The sequence below is a fragment of the Lissotriton helveticus genome, chromosome 12, assembly GCF_964261635.1.
Source record: "Lissotriton helveticus chromosome 12, aLisHel1.1, whole genome shotgun sequence".
In the NCBI taxonomy this organism is placed as follows: domain Eukaryota; kingdom Metazoa; phylum Chordata; class Amphibia; order Caudata; family Salamandridae; genus Lissotriton; species Lissotriton helveticus.
Window position 1 is genome coordinate 696,949,058 of NC_136073.1, and position 23,105 is coordinate 696,972,162.

At 44.7% G+C, this 23,105-nt stretch overlaps 1 protein-coding gene across 1 annotated transcript in view; it reads left to right on the top strand.

Annotated features, from left to right (window-relative positions):
• The window catches only part of LOC144799340 (purine nucleoside phosphorylase-like), a 156,399-nt gene extending 133,531 nt beyond the window's left edge, over window positions 1-22,868 (top strand). Inside the window, exons 5-6 of the mRNA XM_078670588.1 lie at window positions 9,454-9,644; window positions 21,344-22,868. Of these exons, the coding sequence (XP_078526714.1) occupies window positions 9,454-9,644; window positions 21,344-21,543 (391 nt within the window). The 3' untranslated portion in view covers window positions 21,544-22,868. The remainder of the gene's footprint in view (window positions 1-9,453; window positions 9,645-21,343) is intronic.
• Window positions 22,869-23,105: the final 237 nt, after the last annotated feature.

Genomic DNA, 23,105 nt, shown 5'->3' on the forward strand with positions numbered 1-23,105 from the left:
ATACCACTCCTGGAGTCTCTAATCACTTATAATCATGCCCAAAGTCCGAAAGGCCTATTGACTTTGGCTCATAAACCAATATTTTGGTGGCCTGATTATATCACCTAGGTTAGTGCAAACAACATACTTCCTCTGTAAGCCTCCTCAAGGCGTGCTATTGTCACTCTCTATAGGAGTCCTTATTTTTCCCTCAGAGGTAATAACGCTTGACTCTCTCCTAATGAGAACATTGAGGATTTATTGAGAGGCACTAGCCATGCACATAAGAATCCTGACCCACACCCCAAGATTTAAAGCAGCTGCTACTTGGGCCAGCTAACCTCAGCTGGAAACATGGCCTCCTTAGATCTTTTATACAAATACATGTACCATAGAAAGTTATTTTATGACATCAGCAAAGGAGCCCACGTGACCTGGATATTAAGAGAGGATCGAAGGACAAAAACAGTTAAATATGGTGGCCACATCACATTTGCCAGATGGAACTTGTACTTTCTCTTCTAATTGTCCACCTTCTCCTAAGTCCATTGTCTTTGGACGCTTCCAGTGCCTTATGCAACTAAAGTATCTAATTTTCTTCCCCAAGGGGGACTAAGAAAGTGATATTTGACACATCACTATATCTAAAATGGCCTGTCCGCCCAAATTAGCTATGTCTTCTGCAGCTGTATGTGCCACACATGGGACCCAAAAGCTGTTGTTTGCCTCACACTAGATGGTAATCCAACTCTGATCAATTTTCTTGCCTCTATGTTTAAGAATATTTCTTGGGCTAGGACTCACAGGTTGAGGAGAGAGGGATGTTGGGGTCAGGGGAGTTGGTGGTGTTAATCTCCACAATATGTAACAAATTAATATTGATGTCTGTGTTTACATTTTCCCTCTGCAACAATGGTATGTTTTTACTCCTTGTTTTAGGAAATGTCCCATTCTTCATCTTATTTTACTTACATGTAATGAACAATATGATTTTCTCGTTTTTGTTGTTTGGAAGGGAGATGTGTTATAATCTTTCCCTCCCTAATTATTCCTCTTTCTCCTCTCCCTCTCCTTTCCTGTTTCTTTTCCCCCTGCACACCACGAGCAGTGGTGTGCTCTGTTTTGAATCTTAGAGCAGAGCTCAACTTAGAATGTTGGTAATGTTTCCGGTCAGTGGCGAGCTTGGAGACATGGTGTATGCATCGAATAAAGCTGTTTTCTCTTACCCTATTTGATTCATCGTCTTTTCAACAATGGCGACATTGGATCTCCCCGCCCTCTGTCGGTGCTCCATGGAGGCAGTGCCATCTCTTCCTGCCTTTGTTAGTACAAGAGGCATATGCCTGCTTTCGCTTAACGCAATCAGACGAGGCGTGTACCTTCATTGTCTCTCTGCCTTCATATTGATGCCAACTGAAGTGGTGGGTGCCAGTTGCACCAGCCCCAACATTTTCTCTTTTACATCAGTGAGGAGACTTCTCATTGCTCATTGCCTGTGATCAAGGCTTCTCAGCTGTCTAGCCCTTTATATTTATCAGGAGAGGAGATGGGTGGATTTTGTTTCTTTTTCTCTGCTTCAGCATATCAACCTGGTCCTATAGTTTAAGGTTTGGAACCTAACCAACTAATGTTCTTCTTTCTGGTAACAGGAATTAACTTCCCCAGGAGAACAGTATATAAAGGTTATAAATGACTGGGAGCAATATTTTGCTCTATTGAAACTTCCTCTGCAGTGTTTGTAGTAATGTTGGCGGGGTTGGGGTTGTGATAATATTCAGTGCGAAAGTTGTTCTTTATTTTATAATTGTTTCATAAATATCCTGTTGAAGTGTTATAGAATGTATTACTACTTTCAGAGAATTAGTGTGAAAATGGCTCCTGCCAGTATGAATCAGCCTCTGCCATTTCTGAGTGAGAACGGGGAATCAGAATTACCCTGGCAAAGATGGATCAGAATGTTCAATTCTTATTTGATTGCCATAGAAGGAGAACATGTTTCTTTAATATGTAAACAGCATATATTATCACATAATTTAGAGATGAAAGGTACATGAGGACATTGTAGACCATGTGTCTGATGAAACTATTGGAGAAGATGACAATTTCGAAGTTTTCCAAACCACTTTGGATAAGTTAGAAAGCTGCTTTAAGGAAACAACAAATATGGTGTTAGAAAGGCACACATTTTTTAACACATCACAATCAAAACATTTAAAAGTTACTACATATATTGCACTTTTGGAACGTCTTTTGACCACATCTGAATTTGGCACACTTACTTAATCTCTAATAATGGAAATATTAGTTAGGAGCGCATTACAAATTGGTCCCTTATTAGAGACTGTGCCTAATTCAAATGTGGCTGAAAGACCTTTCAACACTGCAATATTAATAGAGGAGGGAAGCAAGGGTGTGTACTCGCATCTATCCTGCTCTCACTCTATATTATTGATGTCATTGATCATCTTAACAAGTGCAGTCATGACTCCTGAAGCTATGTGGGACCCCAGTTCCCGTGCTACTTTTCGCGGATGATACTATTCTGGTCTCACAAACGCCTAGGAGTCTCCAAAATTTACTAGACAGCTTCAACACATATTGTATTGGAAAGGGACTAGACATATTTTCCAGTAAGACAAAATACATGGCTATAAAACCTCATTGGATCTTTAGGAGAAACATCACAGTTGGCCAACAGAACAAGGAGCATGCATCAAACTTTAATTATTTAGGTATCACACTTGATTCAAGGCTATTGTGGAATCCCCAAATAAATGAAGCAAAAATGGTTCTCGCACACGGCATAAGGGCAATCTCTAATAGATACAATATGTCCACAACTAAAACGATTACACCGGCCCTAGAGTTTTACCCACATAAAGCACAGGTAGCATCTCTAAACGGGGCTGAGTTGTGGGGCATAGATAACATAAAACAGCTTGCCCTTGACGAGAACAAATTTATGAGAGGACTATTAGATTTACCACCAGTGATACCATTAATACAAATGTACCATGGTCTAAACTTCAGGCAGATGGAACATGTTGGAATTTTGAGACATATGGTACTGGATAGAGTACTCGACACAGGAACCGGCTCATTACAGAGATGGCATTGAAAGTAATGGAACTGGATAGAGGGCTATCCTTCCCTTGGCTACTACATGGCATGGTTCACCAAACTTGGCCTAAACTGTTATTTGAGTGAGCTGCAAGCACTATCACAAAGCTCCAAGAAACATCTAAAGCAAATATATTGGGAATATGTTTTGAACACTCTGCACAGCATTCCAAGCTTAGGGAGATTGACAGTGACATTTCTTGCTGTTAAGCCAAGCCCACCGTTTCGAGGAATTCCTAGATACTATCCAACCTCATCTGGCAAAAATACTGTATTTGAAATTTTGCTATGATATTTTGGAAAATTCAAGTCTACACTACAAAATGGAAGGCATGTAACAAATCTGAAGATGAATGTACATGCACTCTGTGCACTTTGGGACATACAGAAAGCGTTGCACACATTTTGTTATTTTGCACGGCCTACGATAAGATCAGGAAGGAATGGACTCACTGAGTTTGCCAAAAACTGAGCTTTAGGAAGTATCAAGAAGCTTTAAGAGTCCTGAAATGTGACACAACACCTTACATAATTTTCAGTCTGAGTAGATATTTACTAGCAGCTAGATTGGCACGTGAAAAAATGGGTTTGAAATTTTAATAATACTAATCTGTAATTTATTGGTTTTAACTGAATTATGAACTGTATTGACACTGGTTTGATTGTTACAATAATCTTTGCATGTACTGTACAGTTTCTTTGGATAAAATACACATTTTATGCAAACTTTACATGGTTTTTAACAAAATAAAATATTGACCAGTAAGGTGTGCCAATGATCAGAAGGTACAAGAGAAACGTTTATCATTGAATCCTAGTCTTTCTGATGCCATCAATATCGCAAACATTATTGAACAGACAGCCTTATATATATAATTGATGAAAGTAACTTCTGACCCACAGAAAGACAATGGAGAGTTTTATGAGGTTGAGGAAGCGTGCAAAGTAAAGGGTGTACAATTACAACACAACAAACCTAACGATGGTGGTAAATGGAAATGTTTTGGATGTGGCAACAGAAATCATTTAGCTAATGACCCAAAATGTGTGGCAAGAGGAGTGATTTGCAGGGAGTGCAATAAAAAAAGGCTACTTTGCTAAAGTGTGCAAGGAAGTTGGAAAACATTTACATTTGATCAAATCAGATGAGTGAGGAGGGAGATGGTAAGAAATATTTTTCAAGTGAATTCTTCTGAAAACGATGTGAAATATGTGTACCCCACAGGTGACATATTGTTGGGTGGTGTAACGTAGAAGATGTTTGCAGATCCGAGTCTCCCCATACACTCCAATTGACAGCAAACCATAAAATGCTCATATTCCTTCAAACAAAGATGAAGTAAAATCATTTTGTGGTTTGTCAGATTACATGTCCAAATTTGTAAAAATAAATGTGTTGACCAAGTCCAACCTATGAGGGCATTATTAAAGAAGGGTACCACCTTTGAATGGAATGTGGAACAGAACTAATCATTTGAAAAAAATCAAAAGTGCCATTACTCATTACCCCAGTATAGGTAATTTTAATATTAATTTGAAGACTGTTGACCGCTGATTCTAGCAATAAGGGTTTAGGAGCTACACTGTGCTGTGCAAATTGAGGGTGGGGCTAAAGGAATTACTGCATTTACCTCAAGGACATTAAAAGGTGGTGAATTTAACTACTCCACAGTGGAAAAAGAGCCATTAGCCTGCTTTTGGGCGGTAAACCATTTTAAATTCTATTTATGGGGTTTGCCATTCTACCTAAGAGTTGATCATAAACCTTTAGTTTCAGTATTCTCAACAAAGGATGTAGAAAAAGCAACTCCACATATATCTAAATGGATTTTAGGGGAACATCCGGAACAACGAGGCCAGAGCCACGAGTTCTGGAAGCCCACAAGCGGAACAACGACTTGCCCGAACAACGACTTTGGCTTAATCACGCATGTGCGTGGTTAAGGCATAGTCGGTCTAGTGATCGGGATGGACAGGGAGAGAGGAGTGTCGGAAAGCGAACAGGACAGGTAAGATGGGTTTCAGGGGTAAGGGGGTTCGAAGTAGTTTTTAGGGGGTGGGGGTTCGGTGTAGTTTTTAGGGGGTGGAGGGGTTAGGGGTAGATTTTAGGGGTGGTGTTGTTCATGGTAGTTTTTAGGAGGCGAGGGGGTTCATAGTAGTTTTTAGGGGGTCAGAGTAGTTTTTTGGGGGTGGGGGTGTTTGGGGTAGTTTGTAGGGGTGGGGTTTGTAGTAGTTTTTAGGGGGTCGGTGGGCTCAGAGTAGTCTTTAGGGGCTGGGGTAAGTTTTAGGGGTGGGAGTTCAGGGTCGTTTTTAGGATGTTGGGGGCTGTACTTAGGGTTCAGGGGGAGAAGGAGGAGGGTGTCCCTAGCCACGGATAGCCAATTACCATGCATGCCTTTACAACTAAAATTCGTGGTAAAGGAATGCGTGGTAAAGCAATTTGTGGTTAGGGCGCAGTCGTTGTAGAGACCGCGTTGTAAAGGTAGGCAGGGTAGAGGAACTCGTTGTTCCATCGTACAACCGGATTTTAGGGTTACAAGGATTTCATTTCAAAATGGAATATGTTCCAGGAGAGAAGAATTTGGCAACAGATTTCTTATCTAGAAAGCCCATACAACAAAAGAATGGGGACATACCAGACCAATGTAACCCTTTCTTATCCATTTCTGTTTGGGCCTTCATGAAAGAGGAATGGTTGAATTACATCTCAACGGGTAAAACACTGACTTCAGTTAAAGAGAATATAGTAGAGGGATGGTCAGAAAAATACAATGTGTTACTTACAGATTTACAACCTTTTTGAATATAAGAAATTATTTTTCTTTAAAAGGCGGTCTTATCCTCAGACTGGGAAAACGTGTACCTCCTTCTGGACTGAGGGAACATATTGTTGACTTAGCCCATGCGGGTCAGCTAGGGAGGAGTTTGACCAAAAACAGAGTTAGATGAAGGGCACGTAGTCAGGAGTTTGACCAAAAACAGAGAACACACCACTGCTATCCCATCCTCGTTGCCATTATTAAAAAAACGATAAATCAAATAAGGTAATTGAAAACAGCTTTATGCAAGATGCATACACCATGGCTCCTAGCTCACCACTGACAAGAGATGTTACCAACATTCTAAGTTGAGCTCCACTCTTAGATCCTAATTGGAGCTCACCGCTGCTGGAGGTGTGAGGGGGGAAGAGAAACAGGGAAGGAGATGAAGAGGTGAAAGAGGAATAATGAGGGAGGGAATAATTATAACTGCCACATTGCTGGCTTTTTGATAGTCCCCAAATACAAATGGCATGACCAAGTAGCACTTTGTCGGCCAGGTAGTGCTTTTTAGTACCATCACTGGCTGCAACCGGCCTTGACGGGGATGCATAGTTGCCATGGGTAGGATGCACGGTTACTTTAGACATTAAGGATGGCCTTGTGCATGACTCATGGTGGGGTAGAGTGAGACCTTGGTTGGATGCGGTTTGGTGCTGTGCGTGATGCTCCTTAAGGTGTCTGTGAGAGGGCAACCCAACCCCCCCGGACCCTTGACTTACCTCCCGCTCCTCGTCCATGGTCTCCATTCTTCCTGGGTCCTGATGATGACGACGAGGGCTGGGAAAGGAAGCAGACAGTGAGAATGGACTGTCATTCAATTCTGCAGGATGAAGACACATCAACCCATGGGTCAGGCTTATCACAAAGCGAGGGTGTGCGACAAAAGGCCCAATCAGAAATCAGAGAAAGAGGAGAAAAGGAGATGAAGAAACAGACGAAGGACAATAAGGAGGAAGACGCAACCAAAGAGAAAGACGCCGTCAAGGAAGAAGACTCTAGCAAGGAGGTCACCATTGGGGAAAACGCAGCTGAGACGAAGACTGCCAACAGAGACGTCGCCAAGGAAGACATTACCAAGGAGGAAGACACCGCCACCATGGACGCCGAAGCTGAGGGAATTCAGGACGTCTGGTCTGAAGAGTGGTGGTCCCCGGAGGAAGCGCAGGAGCCGCCGCAAATCTGGAGAGTTGCCGCAAGAGGCGATACGGGAAACGGGTGAAGGTCGGGTAGTGGGTTGGAGCAGTGGGTTGAGTGACAGTCTTGCACCCTCACTTCTAAAAGGCTCCGTGCTCCAGCTCAAATCTTCTTTATTTTTTTCAATCACACCTTTCCACCACTTTGTGTTCAAACTAGTTGTAATAAGGTTACTATTTGAAGTACCTTTAGATTTTGCACTTCTCGCAAATAAAAGAGGAATGGTGTTGAGAAACCGCCTTACTGTACCTTTTTGCACATATATGTGCAATGTTACTACCACATTTTTGCTGGTGGCAACATGACACACATTTATCGTGATTTTGTATCCTTTATTTGAGTCACTCCTACAGTGTTACAGCACCAAAGACCATGTAGGAAAAATGTCTGTTAATCAGGTGACTGCACATTACTCTTGTTTGCTCACAGCGATGACTTAACAATGATGTGTACTAATTTTTTGATGTGGGAAGGATTCTAATACACAGATCCATTGTAGGGATACGCCTTTCCCTCCTTAAGAAATGCCACTTTTTACATATTTCTAAGTCTACTAGTACCACATTGCATTTGCCCTGGGCTCTTCTCGATGCTCTGCTTAGGGTTTAGTCTCTTGGGTTGTGAATGGGCTGTGCACATATAATGAATGGAGGTGGTTTACATTTTGATGGAGACTTCTGTCCACAATGGTGGCAACATGTCTATGCAGATAAGGATTTACATATGTCTATATATTTGGGGATTATTAATTCTTTATTTTTGCTCCAGAGGAAGAGACTATTAGTGTCGAAACGTGTCAGACGAGTAATCATATTCATGTCTCAGCCCATTAATCATTATTCGATTGAATGCATGCTTGAATGAAAACTGAATTTGAGCTGATTTTTGTCAGAATTGAAATGAGGAATCCTAAAAGCAAATTTAACGATTACTGGGTTGCACAGTAATACTTTTTGAACTAAATATTACCAAAACGTGATCACAGGCATGGCGCCGTCATACTGCCTCCCCAGTGCCGACTCCTCCTTGGTTTCAGCACAGGCCCGCAAAACAGCAGTGGGCGTCTCTCCGCGGCTGGCAAAGCCGCTAAAATTCCACAACAAAAGGTAGCCCCAAGGAGAGATGCCACAGGCAGGTAAATTTCGTTCGTTTTTATTTCTCTTCTGCAGCTTGCAAACAGGTTAACAGCATGACTGGCAGCGCTTCGTTAAGATAGCCAAACGCGTTTCAGGAATCACACTTCCTTTCTTCAGTGGCTCGAATGCTGTGAACAACAGAGCAGGATATCTAGCGCACGTGTATTTAAAGTACCTGCCCCAGTGGGCGTGGCCTCATGGCCTTCTGGTTCTCGTAGTACGCCAAAGTTTTCACCAAGTGGGTCTGCCCTGTGTGCACAAAATATAAGCAATGTTCAAACCCCAGTCTTAACGAAGCCCTGCCAGTCATGATGTTAACCTGTTTGCAAGCTGCAGAAGAGAAATAAAAACGAACGAAATTTACCTGCCTGCGGCGTCTCTCCTTGGGGCTACCTTTTGTTGTGGAATTTTAGCGGCTTTGCCAGCCGCGGAGAGACGCCCACTGCTGTTTTGCGGGCCTGTGCTGAAACCAAGGAGGAGTCGGCACTGGGGAGGCAGTATGACGGCGCCATGCCTGTTCTGTCAGCATGTTTGTGTTTTGGCAGTTAAAAAGCAGGACAGACTTTACAGCATTGACTGTCACCAACCCACTGGGGTATGAACATTGCTTATATTTTGTGCACACAGGGCAGACCCACTTGGTGAAAACTTTGGCGTACTACGAGAACCAGAAGGCCATGAGGCCACGCCCACTGGGGCAGGTACTTTAAATACACGTGCGCTAGATATCCTGCTCTGTTGTTCACAGCATTCGAGCCACTGAAGAAAGGAAGTGTGATTCCTAAAACGCGTTTGGCTATCTTAACGAAGCGCTGCCAGTCATGCTGTTAACCTGTTTGCAAGCTGCAGAAGAGAAATAAAAACGAACGAAATTTACCTGCCTGTGGCGTCTCTCCTTGGGGCTACCTTTTGTTGTGGAATATATATATATATATATATAGATATATATATATATATATATATAATTTTTTTTTTAATGGAATACCATCACTGTTAATCCATGATACATTGCTGTACTTGTCATCTCGGAATAAGCTCCTTAAGATTTCTAGGAGTGTTGTTCTTATTCCTGTTAACGCGCCATCCATTAAGAATCTTGTTTGATATCCCATTAACGTGCATTACATGATGAATGCTGGTTACATGCCAAGAAATCTTCTTCCATTAACTACCCTTCATGGAAATATTTTCCTTTCCTGCAGGTTTGGGGTGAGGTTCCCATGTGTTTCTGATGCCTATGACAAAGACCTCCGCAACGTTGCCATGCAGTGTGCTGAAGATCTGGGATACCAAGACTTTATCCGTGAAGGCGTTTACTGCATGGTGGGCGGACCCTCGTATGAGACCATCGCTGAATGCTGCATGTTAAAGGCACTAGGAGCTGATGCTGTGGGTGAGTGTTAAAAACTCCTTTAAACACCACATTGTATTAGGTCATCTCAGGATTTGGGACTTCACTTAATGTTGTGGATTAGCAGTATCTGGCTTGGCCTATTTTAACAACAATTAATGTGTAGAGGCTATTCCCTCGGTTTACAAGACATTGCTTTCTTACAAAAATGAGATCAGTGCAAGCTAAGCATCTTTCAGATCACTCTACTATGCAGGCACGTGCTCATAGGCGGCCATTTTAAGGAGCTGCTCAAAGTCCTTGAGTGTTCCCAAAACCCTCGGTGGGATGTAGCTATCAATAGTGCAGTAGGTGTCGTAGCACCTCAGCCCAGTAGTCTTAGCGGACATCTAAACATCCACTTCCATCTATCGCTCTATTTTAATATCCAGCCATCAGACTTGGGCATTTTGCTTGTTAGCACTAGGATTTGTGCTCACTAACACTCCTTTTACACTCACAATACTGCACATCGAAGGCTTCTTTTGGGATGGAAAGCATGACACATGCTTTAGGTAAAAACTGAAATATTTACAATAAACAACGTAGCCCAATTAACACAGATTAGTTAGTACACACAACAAAAACAGGATTATTGCCAAGGAAGGGCTGTCTAGGAACCTTGCTGACCTTTATCGTGACTTTGAGATGGTATAGGACCCAGTGTAACATTATCTCTTGTCTCCCCCCACCCACTCAACGCTTCTCCTGTCCACCCAGATTAAAAGTGCTGAACCTGTTCAGCTAATATGGGAGTGACTGAAAAAATATCTGATAGAACTGTTAATCTAGGAACAGTTCTCAATTTTGAGATTATATTTGGAAAGTTTTGACTAAAGTGTAATGATAGTAAAGATATTTTTTTGGAAGGGAGGGGCAGAGTCGGGCCGTACCTTTTTTTTTTTTGTCAAAAAAATCTTTTTATTGAGCATCAAACAGAGCATAACAATTAGGAGGATGACCTCAAAGCCACCCGAGGGCACGCAGGCTCTAGGGTTGCAAAACATGCAGCTATGATGGGTTCACTTTCATATGATCCCGAGTCCTGTTACACACCCTTCTCAAAATGAGTGATGCCAATTTAAAGAAAACATAACTCAAGGAGGTTCGGCAAACCAATACCCGACCTCAAAAACACCTGCCCCCTCCCTGTGGTGACTAGGCTACAGTGAAAAAGAAAGAAGACAATACACATGAGGCAGTTTTTGTCCTGGCATGTTGACTAGTGGAGAGGTTAAGATAGTCTCAAAGTATACCTTAGGGGTCTCATTGTGTCAAATTGTCCAAGGGGAAACCTATATTTGGGAGAGGTGCATGGCCGCACAGTCGGAGGGCAAACCGCAGAAGGCAGACCCTGAGATAGGAAGACTACCAGTGGACCCCAGAGGAGCTCAAAGTCTTTGTAATTGTCGCGAAAAATGTCTGCAAGACGTTCCATGGAAAGTATGATCCACAGTCGAGCATGCCATAATGATGTCGCCGGCGTATCTGCCTTCTTCCATGCAGCTGCTATAGTAAGCTTGGCCGCCCCAAACACGTCCACATAATTGCCTTGTCAGCTGTGGTTTTGTGGTCCAAGGATGGGTCTCTAATTCCAAGGAGAGCAAAGTCTATGGAGATCGGAATTGGATAACCCAACATGTCTTTGATATGAGAGAGGATCTCATCCCAGAAAGGCCGTATCTTAGGACACTCCCACTATATATGCCTGAAGCCCACATCCCCTCCAGCAGAGATCTGAGGTGTCAGGGAAAATTTGTCGAAGCTTAGTGGGGAATAGGTACCAATCATGTAATGTTTTGTAGTGAACCTCCCAAAGGACCATGGACTTGTTATGCTTTGCAATATCCCTCCAGATATGTGCCCATTCCGTCTCTGATATATCCCTATCTAATACTTGCTCCCAAAATGTCATATAACGTGACCGTGGAGAATGTAGAGTGTCCAGCAGCATGCCATAGAGAACCGAGATAGTGCCTTTCATGGAGCTCGCCCTATGAATCACAAACTTCTCCATGACCGAAAGATCCCTAGTAGCCGCCTCTCTAATGTGAGGTGTTATGACCCAATGTTTAAGCTGGAGATAGTGGTAGTGTTCACTCTGTGGGATCGCAAATTCCTTTTTACACCCCTCAAACGTCAGGACCTCCCCAATATGAAACATATCAGATAGTTTGAGGCAACCCCCCTCCCTCCACCAATCAAAGGGCCCCTCATGTAGCCCCGGGGAAAATGCCGGATTAAAGTGGATGGGCGTGTGAGGGGAGGGGAATGAGGTCCAACCCTCCCTGCGCGTAATTGTATCCCAAATGTTCAGAGTTGTGCGGGTGGGGGTGTTAATATATACATTGGGAGGGTGATCTCTTTTAGACTTCCAAAGGACATCCCATATATATCGCCCCACTAAGAGCAGTCCATATGGAGCCAGTGCTTGTCCGATTCCCTTGTCGCCACTCTGCTGTCACCCGTAACTGAGCAGCCTGATAATATAGAGTAAAGTCAGGTAACGCCAAGCCACTCTTGGCCCGTGGACGTCTGAGCACATGATGGGGCAGACGCGCCCTGCCCCCTTGCCAAATAAATTTTGTGATCATAGTGCTAAGGTTCGGTAATAAAGAACGCTCCAACTCGATAGGTAGCGCTTGGAATAAGTATAAAAAATTTAGGTACAACCGTTTTTTTTATTGCATTAATTCTTCCAAGCCACGAAATGTAAAGAGGGGCCCACCGTTTAAGGTCTTGCTGAAGTTGAGTCAACAGCGGAGGGTAGTTCGCTTTGTACAAATCACCCAGCTTAGCCGCGAGATGCACTCCCAAATAGAGTAAAGAGTGTTTTTCCCATTGAAAAGATGTCTGGTTTTTCAAGCGAAGCACCTCCGCGTGAGGAAGGGTGAGATTAAAGATGAAGGATTTCGTGAAATTTATCTTAAACCCTGCTACTTGCTCAAAGTGGCGAAGTTCTTCCTGTACAGCCTGCAGCGAATTCACCGGATCTGTAAGCGTAAGCAGGATGTCGTCGGCAAAAAAAGATGCCTTGTGTTCAGAACCGCTAGAGGGATTGCCCAGGATCCCATCATTGGAACTGAACCTGATTGCCATGGGCTCGATACTAAGGGCGAACAACAGGGGCTAGAGGGGGCACCCCTGTTGGGTGCCTCTGCTCAGGGCAAAAGGGGAGGAGGAGCAACCGTTGACCATCACTCGAGAGGTGGGGAGGTAATAGTTGGCCTTCACCATGTTAAGAAAAGTCACCAAACTCAAACTTCCGCATAGTTAAAAAGAGGAAAGCGCAATCCACATGATCGAAGGCTTCATCCGCATCAAGGCCCACTAGAACTGCAGCGATTTTAAACCTAGAAGTCTTTTCAATCAGGTAAACAGTGTGCCTGATGTTGTCATGTGTTTGCCTGCCTTTTATAAATCCGGATTGGTCGGGGTGTATAAGCTCCGGCATCAGATTTTCCAGACGAGCTGCTAAGATTGCGGAGTAAAGTTTAGCATCTAAGTTAGGAAGCGCGATGGGTCTATAGGAGCCGCAAAAGCTGCGGATCTTTACCAGGCTTGGGGATCACCGTAACCATTGCCTCCGCCATAGAGCCTGAGACCCGCGTGTCTGATGTGATGGCTTGAAATAAAGCCGTAAGATGTGGAAGGAGCTCTACCGAAAAACATCTGTAGAAGTGAGCTGTAAGGCCGTCTGGCCCCGGGGCTTTATGCAATTTGAGTCTAGAAATAGCCTCCAGGACCTCCTCTTGAGATATGAGGGAGTCCAATGCTGCAGCCGATGCACGGGATAGCTGTGGAAGTGTAAGGGTGTCTAAAAACCGTTGTTGCCGTGCCGTGTCTGGAGTGGTGCCCTGATATAGTTGACCATAAAAATCCCCAAAGATGTTTGCTTTTTGTGGAGTCGGAGTGTGTGAGATGCCCCTGGCGATCTAAAATCCCCCCAATGAAGTCCCTTTCCCATTGTACCTTAAGCTGGCATGCCAAATGGGAGCCCACCTTATTTCCCTGGGTGAAGGAGGACTGGTGCATCCTTAGGAGAGTGAATTCCAACCTATTGGAATATATGGACCGCAGTTTATCCCTAAGGGCCGTGAGTTGTCTCTGGAGAACTCGGCTTGTGGTGGCTTTGTGTGCCTGTTCCGCAACCTCCAGTTCTTTCTCAAGGGCCTCCCTTTCTCTCGTCCTCTGCTTATTTAGTATCGAGTTAAGTTGGATGCATTTCCCTCGCAGTACTGCCTTAAAGGCGTCCCAGGTGTTCTGTGGGGATGTATCCTGTGGGTCATTGTGCACAAAGAAGTCAGTAATGGCCGTTTTTTTGTCCTCCCTGGCCATCGGATCTCGGGTGAGAGCCATCGGGAAGTACCACCGAGAAGACCTCGGAGAGGGCTCGCTCCAGTGAAGGCCCAGTGTGATCAAACTATGGTCTGAGACAGCTATCAGGAGAATCTGGGCGGCCTGTGCTGCCCCTAAGAGGGAATGGCTAACAAAAATGTAATCAATTCTGGAGTACGTCCTATGTACATGGGAGAAGTGTGTTTAGTCCTTTGTAGTAGGGTGCAAGGAACGGCAGGCATCATGTAGCCCCAGATCAGTAATTTTCTGTCGAACCCTGCCAGAGAAGGTGCCAATGGCTGCCCTGTTAGTACTAGTACTATCAAGGGACCCCTGCCACGTGAGATTAAAGTCCCCCATAAGCACAATGGAACCGTCAGCGAACCCCCCTATTTGATCAAGAGCATGGGAAAGGAAGGCAGATTGCCCCAAGTTAGGAGCGTATAGGGAGACAAAAGTGCATAATGTGCCCCTCAGTCGACCTTTAACTATCAGCAATCTCCCCTCCCTATGGGATTTAACAGCCTTGGGTTGAAATTTCGCCGTGTCATGAAAAAGCAAAGCCGCAGCGGATGGAGTATATATCAGGGGATAGCCCCTGTGGCGTAGCCTAGTGACCTCTGCCCTGAGAGGAGTCTCCTGTAAAGCTACTACCTCAACTTTGCAGTCATTCAACAATTTCCAAATTTTCTGGCGCTTCTGGGGGGAGTTCAGTCCCTTGACATTCCAGAAGGCTACGTTAACCATCAAAAAGGATGCCCCGCCTCCGTCCCCATACTGTCCCCCTGACCACAACCCCACAGCCAGAGTCACTGTACACAGGCCACCAATCCATCTCCCCCAACAAAGCCCCCTACCCAACCCCCTCACCACTAGAAAGTGATAAACCTGTTCTTCAAAAAAAGCAGAAAACACCCCCAACAGTCACCCCTGGCAACCCTCGCCCCACACAAAGAACCCCCCCCCCCATCTACCCCAAAAACCAAAGGTCGGTGGACCAGTAGGCCCTCGGCACAAACACCCTCCAGACACAAAAGGAGGAATAGTGGGTAGCACGGGCAAGACCCGCACCCCCCAGATCGCAATGTCTTAAAAGACTAGGGAACAGCACAATGTCGAATGGACAATAAAAAATAAAAACCTCAGTGTCCTTGGTGATCAAGTCGGGCTACCTCCGGTGCCGCAGTGGCCACTCCCGCCGATAAGCCCCTCGACGTTACCACGTCTTTCAGGCACTGCATGGAAAGACTCATGTTCGCATGCCGGGCATGTGTGTGGATATGAGATCCCCGATGAGACGATGAGCCTCAGCGATTTCTCGAGACAGGGTGCCAAGGATTGGGGCTCCTCCTGAGTGGCGCTGCCTCCGTTGATGACCTCGAAGCTGGGGGTTCCTCTGGCAAGGGTAATCCCAGGACACGGAGACCCTCAGAAAGATCCGATATGTGATGAGTTTTGTTTCCATGTTCAAAGACGAGACCAAAGGGAAAGGACCACCGATATCGAATTTTATCTTCTTGCAATTTGGTAGTAATTGGTCGCACAACCTCCACCAGGTTCCCAGACACTGCTGCTCAATTAGGGGCTCACTCCTCCCGCCGCCACCTCCAGCCGTTACAGCACCGCCACCATCTTAAAGTCAGGCACTTTTACCCTGAGCCAGCTCCTCTCCTCGGGTATCTGCTTTCCAGGCCACATCTAATACCATGCAAGGGAGCTCACCTGCGCATCCTCTTCAGATCAGAAGGCGCCCCCCGCAGCCGCTCCATTTCGCCGCCTCCCCCGCTGCATGGTACTCACGGAGAGGCGCCATCGCGGGATCGCCCGCTCCCAACCACGCCACCAGACCGATCCTCCCAAAACGCCCAGCGGCGCCGCACCGGACAGAGAAGGGGCCCTCTCTGGAGCAGAAGGAGGCCCCCACTGCCCCCACCAGTGTCGGCAACCGGACGCGGGGCCCGCGATCGGAGTGCTCACAAAATGGTGCCCAGGGTCTCAGCTCCTCCGCCGATCTGCCTCTGTTTCACCGGCCCCCCAGCGTCTCCACTATCACCGACAGCTCAAGCAGTTCCCAGGAGGTAAAGGACAACGGAGCGGTAAGGAGCACTGTCCCTAGGCTCCAGGGAAGCCCATTATGCGATCAGTGGGGTCTGGAGCAGAGCTAGTTCACAACCCCTCCGCCATCTTACTTGGCCACGCCCCCATCTTACTTGGCCATGCCCCCATACCTTTTTTAATAAGGTTCTCCAGTGGGTATGACCAATCTGGTGAAATTATTTCCTTGGTTTGCTTGCTCACTTGAATATCAATCACTAAGTTTGTGTGAAAACCTAAGAAAAATTACAGTTTAAACTTTTTTACCATAATCCAATTGAATAAATTCTATTAATCTGTTAATTGATGTGAGGAGAGGACAACATAGTACCTAGTGTTTGAGAAGTTACCTCATGCTTCTGTGCAATAGATCATAGAGGGTAGCCGCACAGAGCAGCTGGGGTGTGCAGTCTTCTGCATAGCGAATATGCGGGTGTCTGGTGTATAAATTATAAATAGAATTGAAAATAGCCTACTGGTTGTTTGCTAACACAGAATAGCTTCTGAAGATGCTTAGTGCATGGTGGGAGTTTAAATCTTACCCCTCAACTATTCCGAAGTTACAGATGGAAAGCAAATGATGAACATTTTTGGAAGGGGGCATGACTATGTATCTGTTGTAATAACTAAAGGCCCAAATCTCCACTCTGGGAGAAACTTTTCAGCGTGCAGGGGACACTAGTAATGCGGCTTCTGAAGATGGACCCCCCACTTTGAGGATCTTCTGATCTTTTGATTTTTGTGGACCACCATTGAATCATTACTCGAGGCCGGGGGCCTTGCCTAACCAAACTCTACGATTTGAACCTCCAAACAGTACACAAAAATAAAGCAACAGTTATATATCCAACAAATACACGAAGTGAAAAATATCAGAATCACATGCAAATAAACATAAAGGCAAATGAAGGTTGTAATTTTAATGGGAATGGTGGAGCTTTTCAAAATGTTGTTTTATTGCTAAAAGATGAAGCAATATGCTAAACTCCAGCTTATTACATTGTCGTATTGCTCCTAATACATGTTCTTTTTTTGTAATTGCATACCAGTGTTCCAGTTATCTAAACTAGGTCCTGTGTGCAGTATTAGCACTGCACTCACGAATCAATGAATTTAATTTTTAGTCACTATTTCCAAATCCCTTGACATTTACAGACGATATTACATTTTTGCTATTTCTGCATATATACATTATTAACCTGTTATTATTTAATTATGTAAACAAGAACTGCTGACATAAGAACTAGAGCTCTGCCGTGCTGGCACAGCCTGGCATACCAGGCTCATGGCTATTTTTCTGCCAAAGCTCCTTCTGCCTTATAAGTGGGAGCTGCTATAGGAGAAATGTCTGCAGAAATTGCTTAAACGTCTAGATTTGGTTGCCAGTCCCTGCCACAATAGAGGTTTGAGAGACAGGCCACTCAAGCCTAATGAACTGATTTAGTTTTGAAGATGAAACACTCTGTCACAAACACAACATATTCTGTCCGCTGTGTTACAAGTGCCATAGGATATGCAATATCCCACTTGCCAAACTCGAATGTAGGTTCAAAATGCGGCCCTTGGACTACATGCATGATAGACAGTTAAAGTTCTCTTTTTTAAATGAGTAAACCTGTTTCTAAACCCTGCCTCCAACCTTTATAGCCCAACGCGTTAAAAATGTTCACTGCAAAGAAAGCGAATAACGTTCACTAACCTTGTCAGTTAACCTTGCTGCAATGCCTTATTTTTATTTTGTCACTGAAAATGTACTTCTTTATTTAGAGTTTTATATCACGTGAACAAAACCCTTTCAGGTGACAGAGCGCTTTACAGATAGTGTACAAAAACTTGGTCTAGAACAAAAAGAATATGTTCATGCCTGTATGGCAAGCAGAGTGATAAGAACACATAGTCCAGGCCTAGGCATATTACAGTATGTTCCAGAAAGGTGGTAGAGAGATGCAAAAGAGAGTGGCGGGGATCTTGGGGAAAGGGCGAATGCGTGACTAGAAGCAACGAACAAATAGCTGGGAAGAGTCGCTCATGAGGAGAGGTAGGTGTGTCGTCAGTGTGAGAGGAATTTGTTAGATAGTAATATTTTTACTTCTTTCCTGAAGATGGATGTGAATGGGTTGCATCTGATCTCGGTAGGGAGAGAGTTCCAAATTCTTGAGGCAATTCTGAAGAAGAGTCTGTTGTAGGTTTTCTTTTTCTTGAATTTTTGTGGCTTAACAGCACCCTCTCTGGCGGACTTCAGAAAGAAACTCAAAACCTGGCTTTTTGACTGAGACATGGGACTCTCAGCCCCCAGATACCCCTATGGGCGATAGTGCTGCACTATATAAATGTTGACTGATTGATTGATTAAGTAGGAAGGAGCTTGTGATTTTGGAAGATATGTTTTCACCCGATAGGGTCAGTTTCTGGGTAAAGTAGAAGGGGATACTGTGGTGCAGCGCTTTATGAATCATGCAACCAAGTTTGAGGGTAATCCTAGCCTCGTAGGGTTGCCATTTCAGTGATTAAAGGTCTGGTAATAAGATCACTTTTTTGATCCACTGATAAGCCTAGCCGCTGCATTTAATGTAGCTTTCAGCAATGCAAGTGAGGTTTTCGGGAGGCCTTCCAGGTTAGTACTACCGCAGTCTAATTTCGATAATACAAGAGCTTGTACCACTGTTTTGAGGTCTGCCATGGGGAGGAAAGGTTTTAGTTTCCTAAGAATATGCAACTGATGGTTAGCTTCTCTAGTGATGGCACTGATGTGTTTTTGCATGTAGAGGCCTTTGTCCAAGGTTATACCCAGGGATTTAGCAGAGTCAATGATGTGTGGGTACAATTCAAGGCAGTGAGAAGAGGGAGCCAGTCTTTGATATTAGGGGTGGTGGTGAGATCAGTAAGAATTATGTTTTGAGGTCATTGAGTTTGAGGTGGTTACGAGTCAGCCAATGTTGTGTTTTTTTCAAGGTGTTGTTGAGGATATTGATGCTGTCAGGGGATGTTGATTTTCATGTAAAGTTGGGTGTTATCAGCATACATGTGATAGGAGATGTGGGTGAGTATGAGGATTTCAGTTAGAGGCTCCATATATAGATTAATCAATGTCGGGAGAAAAGAAAGCCTCGTGGTATGGCCACCGACACTGGAGACTGATCGGATAGAGCATGATCAATTAGGATGCACTGAGATCTGTTGTGTAGGAAAAGGAATAATTGCAGCACGTGCCAGAGAGAACCATCCTGTGTTCTAGAAGTTTTAAAAGGGTATCATGACTCACAGTGTCAAATGCTGCTGACAGGTACAGTAGGATTAGGAGGCAAGCTCCATTCTGGTCGAGTGAGCTCTAGGGCATCGATAATTTGGACCACGGCCGTTTCGGAGCTATCACCCAATAGAACACGTTATTATAACAAGGACTACTCTATAAACCCACCTGGACAGCGGTAAGAATTATATAAATGTACAGAGTGCCATGGGCATCATTCAGTAGGTAGGAATCACATCCTCAGTAAGTGATCCCCTCACTTTATGTAATAACTACTACATATAGAGAAGAATTCTCAGAACACAAACAGGAAAGGTTTGACATGGTTTTCTTTTGCTGACATATATTCTCTCAACAGACCTCAGTACTCATGCGTATACTCATTATATACAAAGTGCAAAAAATGCAGTGCTCTAGTGAATGTGACAGTACATAAAGACGTACACAAGACACTGTACAATCCTGGTTGATCCAATAATTTAGAACGAAAAAATATATATTAGGGATTATTGCACATTCATAATCATCATAATAGAAAAAAAATGAGCAAGGAATGAGATGTTGACTTTTTGGCCCAAGTTGAATAAAAGGGTCGCCTGATGACTAAGTTGTTTGGCTTAGGACCGCGTATTATCTATAACATCTCATGAAATCACGTAATTTGTAATCCATAACAACATCAATTGTTAGGAAAAGATAGGGGCTCAGTATCTCCGCCCTGTTCTCAATCTCAATGGTTATCTCTCATTGATAATGATATCCTGTGGTGTAGAATCAGTAGGTACAAGGCCTTACTACATCAAAGCGGAATCGCTCATATCCGCCGGCAAAGTCAATTAAAGTTCCAAAAATCGATGTTGAGAGAGAGGGCGTATTCTGGTGTTGGGGGGTAGTGTGGCTATTAGAAGTCTCCTTCCAACCAATTCGGTGTTCGATTTTTGGAACTGTAATTTACTTTGCTGGCCGATATGAGCGATTTCTCGCAAGCAAATAAGGGGCGATGATGGGGGAGCTTGGGACAACTGAGCAACTCAACCCAAGAAATTATCATGCATCATTGTCCATGTCTCACACGCTAACATATAAGCACAACAGATTTTAAATGTCTTTCCCCACAATTACCATATTGGTAGACCTTCTTCCAAACGCAGGATTAGGGGGGATGTTTTTGATACCTAAATTGCCATCCGCTGCTTTTGTTGGTCTGTTTTGACATTTCCTTGCATGCCCAGTCTTGCAACTCGCTTCTGCGAGGTGATAATGCGTTTGCTGAGTCCTCTGGTTTTTAAAGGCCGGAGGGATTGGAAAACTGGGATACTTGTCAAATTCAGACATTTACGCCTGTATTTTTTGGCAACTATGTAAGCGTTTACTTTGGCAGTTTTGGTTTTGCTCAATAGGCAGTTAAGGTTCTAAAAACGTAAGTGTAGGCTCTGCATTTGATCCTGGCTGTTTTGAAGAATGTTGCAAATCTATGATTGTTTGATTATTGCTTATAGAAATTTTAAAATAAATATGTTTTTAAAGCGTTTCTAAAAACGTAGATTTACTGAAACTGTCCTATATATGTGTAATCCGTAATAATAAGCATGATATCAATAATTAAAAGCAGAAACCTTAACATACGTTAATTTGTTTCCTTTCTTTCGTCCTTTCTTTCCTTCCTCATGCTCTCCCTTTATTTCTGTATCAATAAATCTTCCTCTTTATCTTCTCTCTCTTTCTTTCCATCTTTTCCTGTTTTCACCTCTCCCCCTCGCTCCCTTTTTCCATTCTCCATCATCCTTTGACCCCACTTTGACTGTGATGTATTTCTCTCTCCCTTCACATCTGTGATTTACATTTCATTACTCTTTCTCTTGTCATACTCCTTGCTATATCTTCTCCATTTCTCTCTACTCATTCTCTTTCCCTATTCTTTCCTTTCCTCCAATCATTTCCCTCGACTTGTTTCTGTCACCTTTCTCTGCTCTCCCTCACTGCTGTTTTCCCACCACCTTCCTCTATACCTTGTCTCTAGGTATGAGCACTGTGGCAGAGGTCCTGGTGGCCCGGCACTGTGGGCTTCGTGTTTTCGGGCTCTCTCTCGTTACTAACAAAGTTGTGCTGAGCTACGAGAGCCAAGAAAGAGCCAACCACGAGGAAGTGTTGCAGACCTCCTTGCTGAGAGCCCGGGCCCTGCAGGAGCTTGTTACTCATCTTGTGGGCAAGATGGCCTAGTGTTGTCCTCGACGGGAACCCATCCTTCTGCGTCTGCCAGTGATGGATTACCTCCAGCCTCTCGGCCTCCCTGAGCCTTCTTCCCTTCCCTTGGGACTCAAACCCACAAATGTCTCCATTTCAACACCTCCATCCTACCCTACCCCTATGGACTGAGACCCACCACCCTCTTGCTCAGATATTAGTTGAGACTTTGTCACATCACCAAAGGGACTGACCCACCCCCCTTTCTCAATCTCGGAGGGTCTTCCAATTTCCATAGCTTTTACATCACTCTTGACCGTTTTCTGGGGCCAAGAAGACCGCCCTGCCTCTCTAGGTCACCATCTCCTAGTATCTGTCTCTACCTCCCCAGGATACAGACCAATGTGCATCTCTCTAGGTCTTCATTTTGGAGCTTCTATTCTCCACCTCCTGGGGACCAAGTCCCCCCACCCACTGTGATTCCCAGGCCTCCATCCGACGTGCAGCACCTAAGGCTCACCAACCTCTCTATCTCAGATGCTACTGTCCACAGGCAAGGGTGCCAGCCTTGCATAGGCCTTGTTTCACTCAGTGTCCACTAGAGATCTGCGCAGGAAGGTCCGGGGAATCTATCAGGAGAGTTTAGGCAGGGGGCGTAGCTTCAGGGGGGTGTGGGGTGGGATTCTCCTCAATACTTACTGTCAGTGTGGTAACATGCCCCCCAGGTGGCTGCCTGGCAGGGTGACTGTTCAACTATTGCAGAGTAGGGCAAGGGGCTCAGGGCAGGGCTCAGGCTGTGCATGGTCGGGCCCATGGCACATTGACCCCATGTAATTCACCCCAGATTGTCGTGTACACAGATACATATTTGTGCCTGATGGGGTTTCCTCTATCCCTCACGGAAGTAGCTTTACTCGGGCAGACAGAATAAAACAGACTTGTCTGAGCCCGACCTAAGGACTCCCCCATCCTCCCCTGTTCTTCCTACATTCAGTCGGATCTTCGGCATCCCTGAATACCTGCCACTTTCAAGCATGTCATGCAGGGTGCTCGGCCTGCCTGTTGGTGCCTGGGGGTGTGGGTGCGGCTGCTGCTCTCTTCCTACAGAAAAACGTATATTAATGTTGTTTGTATGTGTGTGAGGGTGTGTGTGTGTGTACTAGTGAGTGTTTGCACGAGTGTGGACCTGGCCCTATGTGAACATGTGGACGCATGAGTGTGTGTGCAGGATTGTGAATGTGTGCTTGCCAGACAGTGTATGCGCATGAGCGTGTGTGCATATGTGAGTATGCACACATGAAATCGTGTGTGTGTAGGAGAGTGAATGTGTGCTTGCCAGCCAGTGTATGCGCATGAGCGTGTGTGCATATGTGAGTATGCACACATGAAATCGTGTGTGTGTAGGAGAGTGAATGTGTGCTTGCCAGCCAGTGTATGCGCATGAGCGTGTGTGCATATGTGAGTATGCACACATGAAATCGTGTGTGTGTAGGAGAGTGAATGTGTGCTTGCCAGCCAGTGTATGCGCATGAGCGTGTGTGCATATGTGAGTATGCACACATGAAATCGTGTGTGTGTAGGAGAGTGAATGTGTGCTT